This window comes from Glycine soja, chromosome 14 (assembly GCF_004193775.1).
Source record: "Glycine soja cultivar W05 chromosome 14, ASM419377v2, whole genome shotgun sequence".
In the NCBI taxonomy this organism is placed as follows: Eukaryota; Viridiplantae; Streptophyta; class Magnoliopsida; order Fabales; family Fabaceae; genus Glycine; species Glycine soja.
Genome location: NC_041015.1, coordinates 16,897,251 through 16,909,685, shown reverse-complemented (window position 1 = coordinate 16,909,685; position 12,435 = coordinate 16,897,251). Strand labels below are relative to the sequence as shown.

General features: G+C 38.1%; 1 protein-coding gene across 1 annotated transcript; it reads right to left on the bottom strand.

Annotated features, from left to right (window-relative positions):
• Positions 1-10,741: 10,741 nt before the first annotated feature.
• Positions 10,742-11,371, bottom strand: LOC114383878. The gene has a single exon (XM_028343594.1). It carries the CDS (start codon positions 11,369-11,371, stop codon positions 10,742-10,744), a length of 630 nt encoding a protein of 209 aa, XP_028199395.1.
• Positions 11,372-12,435: the final 1,064 nt, after the last annotated feature.

Genomic DNA, 12,435 nt, shown 5'->3' with positions numbered 1-12,435 from the left:
CCTTTAGGGCTTGTACCTCATCACTTTCTTCCGAAGCTTTAACCTCATCGTCCCTCACAGTCTTTAGATTTGGGAGCCAATCCAATCCTTGTGTTCGGACTCTCAGCCACTTATGATAGCCGCCGATGATCCCATTACTGCTTCCCCTAAGCTCTCTGTCCTTTCTTCACGCCGCATCCCATGCCTTGCGAACTCCTTGGAGTACCCTCGCGTTGTGGTCACTAAAACCCCGTGCGATGAAAGGCGTGATGCTTTCGTCTAATGGCACTCCTCTCATGGGGTAGCCAAGCTGTCTTATGGTGAGAACGGGATTATAATTAATACAACCCCTTGTTCCCATCAAGGGAACATTTGGACATCCTTCGCATGAAGATAGAATCTTGATTCTTCCTTCCTTCTAGCGAGGGAACCAATTAACAGACGCCCCCCCATGCTAGCCAAGAGTTGGTCCCAATTCGCCTTTCCTTTTTCGACGCACGAGCGGTAACCTTGTAGCGGATAGACGAGCCTACCTTCTTGGAGAAAAAGGTGTGAAACCAGCCCCACATAGAGAGCTGGAGTACAGCAAACAATCCTTGCATTGCTTTCTTCACATCTTCGGTCGAAGGTGTCATATAGGTCGGCTAGCATAGCGACAACCGGACTTTCCTTGTGGTTATGATAGGCGAGAAAAACGTCGATCGCTGCCAGGTCCACCAACCCATCCACATTTGGAAAGAGGACTCCCTCGAAAATCAACAGTGTGAGAATATCTATGAATGGGGTCCACTCGCCTTTATCTGCCAAGATTCTTGCTTTTACCTCCAAATATTTTCTCGGTATTCCGACCACCCCATTTTCGACTTGCCTTTGGCGGTCTAATTCCTGCGCCGAGATTTGGACTTTTTTAGAAATTCTGGCCAATGAGGGGTAGAACCCTGAGAAGAGGCATGGTTTCCTTCCCCTTAGAGGACATCCTAGGATCTCTTCAAATTCTTCCACCATTGGTGATAGCTGGAAGTCCCCAAAGATGAAGCACTTCAACGGCTGATCATAATACTGGGCGAGGGAGGCAATTGGTTCCATGGAGACTTCTACCCTAGCTAGGTCCCAAATGCTTACCATAGGCTTTGCGGAAGGCTTGCCGTTGAAGTTGACCCATTAATTGCCCCAACTTTCGTAAACTGGTGACCTCTAAGCTCTTGATTTTGACTTGATAAAACCTCTTTTTAAGCGAAGGCTTTTGACTTGATCCCATGTTTTACTAAAGTGAAATAAAATCTAGTGCGAATCAAAACTCCGACATCTATCATGGGTGGAATGGATGAATGCATGAAGGAATGCATATGACACGGATGCAATTTATGAATACGGGAGCTCGGGAAATTGTCTCCTTCTTAGATACAACGTCTTGGGGTAGCAAAATGCCCAACGTATGTATTTAAGAAGGTGACACGGACCCTCCGTTGGTTTGCCCAAGATAGGGGATTAAGACGGAACCCACACATGATGCACATGCGAAAGGTACAATACGGGGATGTACATAGTATGATAATATTCACTGAACATAAGCAAACGGGTATATGATACTTATGCATGGCAGTGTGAAAAATGGCACGCATCGTGTTTGCTCCGTGCCCCTATTTAAGGGACCTATAAGGGAGAGAACTAACTAGGCTTTTAGCAATAATCCCCAAGGTAGTCATATCTCTCTTGATGGTTTCTAGAGGTATCATCCCCTTCGAAGAACATATTGCAGCAGTAGGGACTACTAGCAACAATAAGTTTTCAAAGAGAAAAGCTCTAGATGAGGGTTCACTGTAATCAAGCAAGTCGGAGACCTAGCATGATCACAGATTCACCTCCACTCCTTATGTTCCCATGAACCCGGGTATAGGGCCCTTTTTCACTCACAGTGTGTGCAAATAGTGTTAGTGTTTGTGTGCATCAAATGAATAAATATTTACCTCATGCATACATTCTAAAACACACTAAAAGCAACAAATAGTTTATATACACAAGAACATAAAACAAATAAAGGGAAACCAACAAAGGAGAAAGTCATGATAAAACATTGCACAAGATTAAATGGCCTAACTCTCTAAAAAACAGTCCCCAGTGGAGTCGCCAACTGTCGCAACCTACCCTTCGGCGGGAGGGCGACGCGAGACTCGCGGGATGCGTGTTCCACGAAAGGAATACGCGCGGAGTCGCCACCAACGTTTATTTGAGGAAAACGTCGGAAAAACCGGAAAAGACCCGATCTACAAAATTTTTAGTGAAAGGTTCGGGAGTTGTATTTACGCACGGGGAAGGTATTAGCACCCCACATGTCCGTCCCAAGGGACGGCAGCCTTTAATCGAATGTGCAAACATGACTTTGATTTTTATGTTCCCTTTTATATTCTTATATCCTTTATACCCTTTTTATATTTTTTCTTTTTTGTGGTCGACAAGGGTGTTTCCCTTTGCTCCTACGTATTCCTCAATTTGTGATGAGGAAATCAGACCTACGTAGTTCTTTCGGAACAAAGTGTTTGGTTAAGTTGTTTTTGTCTTTTTTGCAAAATATGTTTTTATTGAACAAAAGGTCATTTAAGGTGTTGAACCATTAAACGGTCTTTTGATTTTGAAAGGGGAGAAACGTTAAGGCGTTGGACCATTAACGATCTCTTGTTTTTGAAAGGAGAGAAACGTTAAGGCATTGGACCATTAACGATCTCTTGTTTTTGAAAGGAGAGAAACGTTAAGGCATTGGACCATTAACGATCTCTTGGGGTGGTCGACAAAAGCGGGGCTTTTGCTCCTACGTATCCTCAATGAGGAACTCAGACCTACGTAGTTCTTTTTTATCAAGTGATTCTTTTTTACTTTAAGAGGTGATCATTTTAAGGCGTTGGACCTTAAAAATGATCCATTTTACTTAGTGAGAAAATGAAATGACAAACTTCAAAAGCCTATTTTTATGGACGAGCTTGACTAGGCGAATTGATTTTAGCCTTTAGTTTCACTTTAGTTATTAATCAATTCGATTAAGAATGAGAAATCCCAAAGAGAAAACGTCCGATTGATTTTCCGCTTTATTTTACTAAAAGATGTCTTTTTGATTATTATATTATTTTTTACCTCTTTTTGATTTCCAACGTGGTTACGGCACGACCGAACGGTCGGAATTTATTTTAACCGAAGTTAATGGATAATACAATTCAAACGTTCGGTGGAAATTTATTTTATTTTTAAGTTAAGCGATAAATGACTTAAGTAAAATGGCTTAAGCACGTCAACAGGGGGTATAAAAAGTAAACAAAACGAGAAAAAATGCACGAAACACAATGTGGACCACTACGGGTACATAGAATGAATCGAAAAGCTTGGTTCGAGGTACTTACCCGTTGAAGATCGAAGAACGATGAAGAACGAATGAAGAACGTCGAAGAACGGTTGAAACCTTTGCGAAATTCTTCACGGAAAACGTTACGGAAACGTTTCGGAAGCGCCTCGGCTTAGATTTTCTTCACGGAAACGATTTTTCCAAGCAAATTCGAAAGAGAGAGAAGTGCCAAAGGGGCTGAACCCCTTCCTTCTTCATTCCTCCCCTATTTATAGCAAAATAGGGGAGGTGGTTGCCGCCCAGCTCGCCCAGGCAAGCTCAGCTCGCCCAGGCGAGCCAGGTTGCTTCCTCCAGAAGCAACAGCCTTCTGGAGGAATCTTCTGGAGGGCCCAAGTGGGCCTGGGTGCTATTTGCACCCCCATTTTTACTAAGTACACCCCCCTGCTGTTTTTTGGTGATTCTTTTTTCGTAAAGTTACGGAAACTTACGAATTTCGTAACGATACTTGTTTTCTTTCCGTAATGTTACGGAACCTTGTGGATTACATAACCATCCCCTTTTTGACTTACGGAATGTTACGGAACCTCACTTAATTATGCAACGATGCTTCCATTTGATTTCCGGTGTGTTACGGAAACTTACGGATTGTGCATCGATATTTTTTTGATTTTCCGGCATGTCCTGGAATTTTCACAAACTGCCTAATGATGGGTGTCAAGCACCTCACAAGGACCAAAGAAAGGTCGCATGTCATCAAGCAAAGGTCCCCGGACGAAATTAGGGTATGACAGTAGCCATGTGCTTAGCATTTTCCATGTCGAACTTGTGGATTAACTCTTTGCAATACTTGGATTGATTGACAAAGATACCATCCTTGGTTTGTTTAATTTGCAATCCAAGAAAGAAATTAAGTTCTCCCATCATTGACATTTCAAACTCACTTTGCATGTCATGGGAGAATTCCTTGCACAATAATTCATTAGTAGATCCAAAAATAATATCATCAACATAAATTTGAACTAATAAAATATCATGTGATTTTCTTTTTATAAAAAGAGTAGTATCCACTTTTCCTCTAGAGAAGTCCTTTTCTAAAAGGAACTTACTTAAACGCTCGTACCAAGCCCTAGGGGCTTGTTTCAAGCCATAGAAAGCCTTTTTCAATTTATAGACATGATTTGGCTTATCCAATATTTCAAAACTTGGTGGTTGTTCAACATATACTTCTTCTTGAATTAAGCCATTTAGAAAAGCACTTTTAACATCCATTTGATAAAGCTTAAAATTCATTATGGATGCATATGCTAAGAGCATTCTAATGGCTTCTAATCTAGCAACTGGAGCATATGTTTCTTCATAATCTATACCTTCTTCTTGATTATATCCTTTTGCAACTAATCTAGCCTTATTTCTAATGATTATTCCATGTTCATCTAACTTATTTCTAAATACCCATTTTGTTCCTATGATGGGATAGTTTTCTACCAAAAAACATGAAGATGTGAAATGTTAGGTTTTCTACCATTATATAAATCATATGGGGTTTTCTTTAAAATGGGTCTTATTAAGGCCCTATTCATGATGTAACATGCAGTATTGACGGCTTCAGCCCAAAAATATTTTGGAAGAGAAGTATCATTTAATAAAGTTCTAGCAATTTCTTCCAATGACCTATTTTTCCTCTCAGCAACTCCATTTTGTTGAGGGGTTCTAGGTGCAGAAAAATTATGCTCAATACCATGTTCATCACAGAACAATTCAAAATCTTTGTTTTCAAGTTCACCCCCATGATCACTTCTAATGGATGCAATCTTAAGATTTTTCTTGTTTTGTATAACTTTAGCAAGTTTCCTAAATGCTTGAAATGCATCACTTTTATGAGTAATGAATAATGTCCATGTAAATATAGAGAAATCATCAACTATGACAAGAGCATAGTAATTTCCTCCAATTCTCATAGTTTCATCTTCTAGTTTGTTTTCCCTTTTGACATGCATCACATAGTTTATCTTTTTCAAATTTTAATTTAGGCAAACCAACTACTAAATCTTTTGAAATTAATTTGTTTAAGTGATCCATGTTTATGTGAGCAATTCTTTTATGCCATAACCATGGATCATCATCTTTGCTAAGAAAACAATGATTGTTATCTAGTTTTAGGCTTAAGTCTATCATGTATACATTGTTGACTCTATATCCTACATGCTTTATATTAATGTCATGCTTATGTTCTATAAGACATTTTTGAGAATCAAATGATACTAGATAGCCTTTGTCACATAATTGACTAACACTAAGTAGGTTGTGCTTAAGACCTTCAACAAGTAGAACATTTTCAATGGAGTTTGAAGAATTTGTACCTATTTTACCAACTCCAAGGATTCTACCTTTGTTGTTGTCACCATAAGTTACATGCCCGCTTTTCTTGGGAGAGATATGTGTAAACTTTGATGCATCTCCAGTCATATGTTTTGAACATCCGCTATCTATGTACCATTCCTTCCTCAAAGACACCTATATAATCAAGTTTTTGACTTAGGTACCCAAACTTTATTGGGTCCTTGTGTGTTAGTGTACACTGAAGATCCTTTTGGGACCCATATCATTTTAATGTTGTTGTAGTTTTTCTTAAAATAACAAGTAGATGTGCCATGCCCTTTTCTTCCACAGTAAAAGCAAGTGATAGAACTAGAATTATATTTTTGTGTGGAAGTAAAGAGGTTTTTATGAAATTTTTGTTGTTTTTCAGGTTTATATCCTATTCTAGCCTTATTAGAGACACATCTTTGTTTTCCTAATATGACATCTAAATTATTTTTACTATAAGAAAATTTTGCAAGTGAGTTTTTCAAATCTTTAATTTCTTTTTCATATTTTCCACAACAACTACAAGAATCAGATATTTTCTTGTCAGAAATAGTAGAGATATGAACTTTTTCATTTGATTTAGAAATTGAGACTTCAGTTCTAAGATGATCTAATTCTTTATTTAATTTTGAAATTTCATTTTCTAAATCTAAAATTGCTTTCTTAGAAGATGAAACTAACTTTGCAAGTTTGATTGACTCTTTATGCAAATCAGCAAATGCATCTTGTAATTCATCAAAAGAAATGGATAAGTTATTTGAAGATGTTACCTCTTCATCGCTTTGATAGCTTTTAGCCATTAGACAGAGGTTTATTTCTTCATTTTCTGAATCTTCAGAATATTTCATATCATTGTCATCCTAGGTGATGTACGCTTTCTTCATTTTCTTTTCACTAAAATTTTTCTTTTTAGATTTCTCCATCTTTTTCTTGAAGATAGGACAATCAACCCTCAGATGTCCAGGTTGATTGCATTCAAAGCATTTTGGAGTAGAAGATGAGATTTCTATCCTTCTTTTAGTTTTAAAATTTGGTCGCCTTTGACTTCCTCTGACTTTTAGGAACTTGTTGAACCTTTTTACAAAGAGGCTAAGATCATCATCTTCATCTAGATCAATTTCCTTATCACTTTCTTCTTGGATTGAAGATGAGGCTTTAAGAGCAATTCCCTTCTTTTTCTTGTCATTTTCTTCATGTTGATTTAATCTCAACAATTCCATTTCGTGTTCCTGTAACTTTCCAAATAAAGTAGCAAGAGTCATGTTAGATAAATCTCTTGATTCAGTAATGGCTGTTACTTTAGGTTGCCATTCTCTGCTTAGACATCTTAATACTTTGTTTATGAGATCTTCATTTTGAAAATCTTTCCCTCTAGCTGCAAGATGATTCACTATATGTGTGAACCTCTTTTGCATGTCTTGAATGCTTTCATTTGCATTCATCCTAAATAGTTCATATTCATGAGTTAATGTGTTTATCCTAGATCTTTTGACATATGTTGTGCCTTCATGTGTTACTTGTAAAGTGTCCCACATTTCCTTAGCACTCTTACAATTTGAAACCCTGAAATATTCATCCATTCCCAGGGCAGATGTAATTATGTTTTTGGCTTTTAAATTATATTGTACTCGTCTTCTATCCTCTTCAGACCATCTATCTCTAGGTTTTTCTATTGTTGTGCTTCCACTTGTTGTGCTCCCATCTATTGTGGTTCTTTCTACCGTGGTGGGTATATAAGGCTCTATTTCTATGGCTTCCAAAATATTTAAGTCTATTGCCACAATAAAAATTTGCATTCGGGTTTTCCAGTAGTGGTAACCCTCTCCATTAAAGATTGGAGGTCTATTGATTGAATTTCCTTCTGGAAATAAGAAGTTTGCTGAGGCCATTATTCTTGAAGCTTCTAAACTTTATACAAGAATGAAGCTCTGATACCACTTATTAGACAAGTGGCCTCAAATATCTTAAGAAAGGGGGTTGAATTAAGATCTTGCAAACCATTTCCCCAATTAAAATTCTATTTCACTTTCTATGCAAGTTACAAATTCCCTTAAAAAAAGGAACTCTTAAATAATGATTCAAATAGAACAATCTGAATATAAATATAAAGCAATAATAAATAAAAGAGTTTAAGGGAAGAGAAAGTGCAAACTCGGATTTATACTGGTTCGGCCACACCCTTGTGCCTACATCCAGTCCCCAAGCAACCCGCTTGAGAGTTCCACTATCTTGTAAAATCCTTTTACAAGTTCTGAACACACAAGGACAATCCTTTCTTTGTGTTCAGAATTCTTTTACAACAAGAGACCCTCGGTCTCTTAATCCCCTTTGAGAATTTAGAAAGAAGAGAAGAATGTATCTCTCTTGAAAGAGATATATTGTACAATCTGAGCACTCAATTAATTCCATATTGAATTGCAAGTGTATTGGCCAAATAATTCTTAAGAGGATGAAATGTTTTTGCTCTTTGATAGAATAAGACTTTTTGATATGAAAAACTCTGAGCAAATTCGTGTTTCAAGTCACATATATATAGACCTTTGGTGGCCATGTATAAACCATTTGAAAAGATGTGACTCTTAGAAATAATTTTCTGAAAATCTCCTCTGGTAATCGATTACAGGTTTTATGTAATCGATTACAGGTTTTAAAATTTGAATTAAAACATTTATTAACTGCTGGTAATCGATTACCAATATTATGTAATCGATTACACAATCTAAAATTTGAATTTAAATTTTTAATAGCTATTGTAAACCATTTTTGGCCACTGGTAATCGATTACATCCTCTGGTAATCGATTACCAGAGAGTAAATCTCTTGAAAAACATTTTTAACTTAAATTACTTGGCCAAACCTTTTGCTATATCAATTAGGAATTCCCTTCCTAAAATACTAGTGATCATCTTGATGTTGTGTCTTGTATTCTTGAATCATTGTCTTGAATTTAAACTTGAAAAGCGCATTTGCATCATTTGCATCAAATCATCATGATCATCATCAAAACATCAAAGTCATTTGCTTCTACATGCTCTTATAAGCTTGTGCCGATTCCATATGGTTGGAGCATTCTCGCAAAACAACGTGACCCGGACTAGTTTCCCTATGATTTTACCTAGGCGCCCGATGAGGTTTATCACTGACATGGTACCACATTGCATATAGGATTGAGTCTTAGTGTATCTATTGCATAACGCTTGTGTATTGATTGATATTGATTGATTTAGTGATATTGTGTTTTGATCCTTGAGTACATGAGTGATGTGAAAATGAATGAGATGTGTTGTGTTGTGATGTGATGTTTCGTGACAAAGTAATGGAATGACGTGAGCTATGTTTAAGTAAGTTACATTTTGTTTATATGATATGTATATCTACATGTTGTCTTGTTTCTCTTTACTAGCTATGAATGTGATAACTCACTCCCCGTGTGCTATTTGTGTTTGGATCCTATGATGATCTCGAACCTTGTGTTCGTGGGAGCAGATGGTTAGGTGGATGACTATGAAGAACCTCATGCTAGAGGACATGGGAACACAATGCTCTGATAGGATGTGACATTAGGGTATAGGTTTCTGATCGAACCCGGCTAGTGCACCGGATCACGCAACTAGTATAAAATGGTAAGAACCGAGTATCGAACTCTCGGGGAACTTGTGTTACTTGCTGAAGCTATATTCAGTGAATAAGTGTCTTGTATGAAGAGATATGTGTCGACTATGAATAGATATGCAAACTAACTATTAAAAAGGAAAATCAGGTGAGTAATGATGTGTAAAGACAAGTAGACAATGTGTTGGTCTTCCTATTAGGTGCCTGATGTTATAAGGATATTCTCTACTTAACAAAGCTCATGTGTTCTATGGTGTCCCAGAAAACGAAGTTCGTTTTCTCCTCTTTTATGAGCCTCTTTAAGGCATATCAAACATTCAAACCAGCCAAAACTATCTACACAGCACAATCATTCACAAAATCCTAATTTTTAACAAATCTAATATCGTTAAAACCCTAAAAATTAAAAGCTAAATTCTATGGTTCTCTACCCTAAGGTTCACCAAAATAAAAGAGTAAAGGGAATGAGAAACTTACTTGGATTGTTGATTACTGAAGATGCATAGAGATGCAAAAAGAAAGCAAAAATGCACAGTGCACGAATTTGGGTGAGGGAGAGAATGCAGGCAGTGCTTTGAAATTTCAGGCAAAAGTGAGTGTAACTGATGTTACACGCACTTAAGTAATTTTCGACCCTCTCACTTAGCGAATCGCAGCGTTAAGCGAGCCAGAGAGACATTTGGTTTCTTAAAGCGGTTTGCTTAGCGGAACAGCGCACTTAGCCCAAGTTTGAAACTCAAAATCTGATTTTTTTTTTTTGCACAGAGCCGGGCTTAGCGCACAGAAAAGGCGCTTAACGAATTTTGCAGATCATAACTAAGCCTGGCTCTGGGCCAGCTTAGCTAATATAATGCATCTTGAATATATAGGGGCTTGCGCTTAGCGAATGATGGATCGCTTAGCACTACTATGGCCACAAGGAATTTGGCTTAGCTGGCATGAGTAGCGCTTAGCTCAATGAACCCCAATTTAGGCCACATCAAAATGGGTTTAGCGGCGACGTCTCGCGCTTAGCCAGTGAATACGATGCACTTAGCAAGTAGGTCACCGCTTAGCCCAATTCAGATCAAATTGAAATGGGCTTTGCTCAACCTTGGCCAGCTTAGTGGACCAAATCAGCCTGAGATGCAAGGGTTGAGCGCTAAGCGCTAGAGACTCTCCGCTTAGCGCATGACAAACGATGCGCTTAGCGCGAAGCTTGCGCTTAGCGAAAGGACTGATTTTCAGAAGAAAAAAAATTATAAGTTCTATTTAAGTCCTTTTCTCAAGAATTTGAAACCCTTATATCTATCATTCAAAAACAAGTTGATATACCTCAATGTAATTATTTTAAAGCAAGTTCCACATTATACAATGCATAAAAAAACAGAATAGCAGAAATTAGAACTGGGTTGCTTCTCAGGAAGCGCTTCTTTAACATCATTAGCTTGACGCTTTTACTTCAATGGGCGATCAAATATTGGTCCTCACCTTCAAGACTTCTTCTTTAACCTCCATCACCTGCAAGCAAACATTATGCTCTGGCATCGACTTGCTTTCTTCAAAAAGATCAAAATTGATCTTTTGATCTTCAAAACCCATCTCCAGTGTCTTTCTTCCCATATCAATTATATAGCCTGCAGTTGACATAAAGGGATGTCCCAAAATGACTGGAACCTCATGGTCTTCCTCCACATCCATGACCACAAAATCAGCTGGAAAGATCATATGTTTCACTCTTATCAGAACATCCTCAACTACCCCGTAAGGTCTTGTGATGGATCGGTTAGCAAGTTGTAAAGTCATTCTCGTGGGCATGATTTCCAACTCTCCCAACCTTCTACACATAGAGAGCGCCATTAGGTTGATACTGGCACCCAAATCAATGAGAGCCTTTCCCAGAGTGACTTCATCAATTGAACAAGGAATAGTAACACTACCAGGGTCCTTATGTTTTGGTGGAAGAATTCTCTGTATTACAACACTGCAGTTTCCTTCCACAACAATATTCTCCTGGTGGATGTATTTGTTTTTCCTTGTCAACATATCTTTCAGAAATTTCGAGTAGAGTGACATTTGTTGCAAAGCTTCCTCAAAAGGCATAGTTATTTCCAGTTTCTTGAAAATATCAAGGAATCTCATCAGATGGTGGTCCTTGTCCTTCTTGGAAGGTACCACAGGATATGGTACTTTCGTATCCTCATTTGAAGCTTTTTCTTTCTTCTTCTCTCTTGCTTTCTCACTTCTACTCTTTTCTTTCCCTTCTTTATTTTTTTCAACTTTTTCTTTTTCTTCATTTTCTTTTTCTTTTTCTACCTCTATTTCTTTTTCTTGGTCGTTTATTTCTTTCTCCTCAACCATTATTGATTTTTCACTCTCTTGACTTGTCACATCTGTTACCTCCTCTTTCTTTTTCTAAGTGCCATCCTTTACAACAATTTGTTTCTCCAAAGCCACCCTATCCTCATCCTCAACTACCAAACGCTTCTTGTTTCTTGTCATCACAACATTATATTCCTCTTTGGGACACTTTTCTGTGTTCGCCCCAAAGCTATTGGGTGACTTTTCAGCTAATTGTTTGGCTAGTTGGCCCACCTGGATCTCAAGGTTCTTCAATGCTGACTCAGTGCTTTTGTGATTTAACATGGTCACCTGAATGAATTGAGTCAGAGTCTCCTCCAACTTAGTTGTCCTCTAAAAAATGTTAGGCCCTTGTTGAGGCGGCCTATTGGAAGGTCCACCCTGGTCTTTGTTGAATTGATTACCAGGGTGTGATCTCCACTGTCCTTGTTGGCTGTAAGGACCCTGCTGGAAACCTGAGAATCCCTCTTGATTGTATCCCTATCTTTGTTGATTCCCTATGTAGCTAACCTCTTGCGTTTGCTCTTCAAAAGGAATGCAAAGGCCAGATTCATGAGTACCACCACATATGGTACAACCTGTAACCTGCAAAACAGAAGGCTGTAAAGGTTGACCATTAGACAAGTTACTTGGCAACTTACTCAAGGTTTATGTCAAGATCTCAAGTTGCCTAGAGAACAACTTATTTTGTGCCAACACAACGTCTTGTGATGATAACTCCAGTAAACTCTTCTTAGTGGGTTGATGTACTCTATCACGTAGAATGGCATGATCACTGGCAGACATGTTTTCAATCAACTTTGTTG

Coding starts and splice junctions, on each gene's coding strand:
- LOC114383878 (XM_028343594.1), bottom strand. CDS start 11,371: ATGCCTTTTGAGGAAGCTTTGCAACAAATGTCACTCTACTCGAAATTT.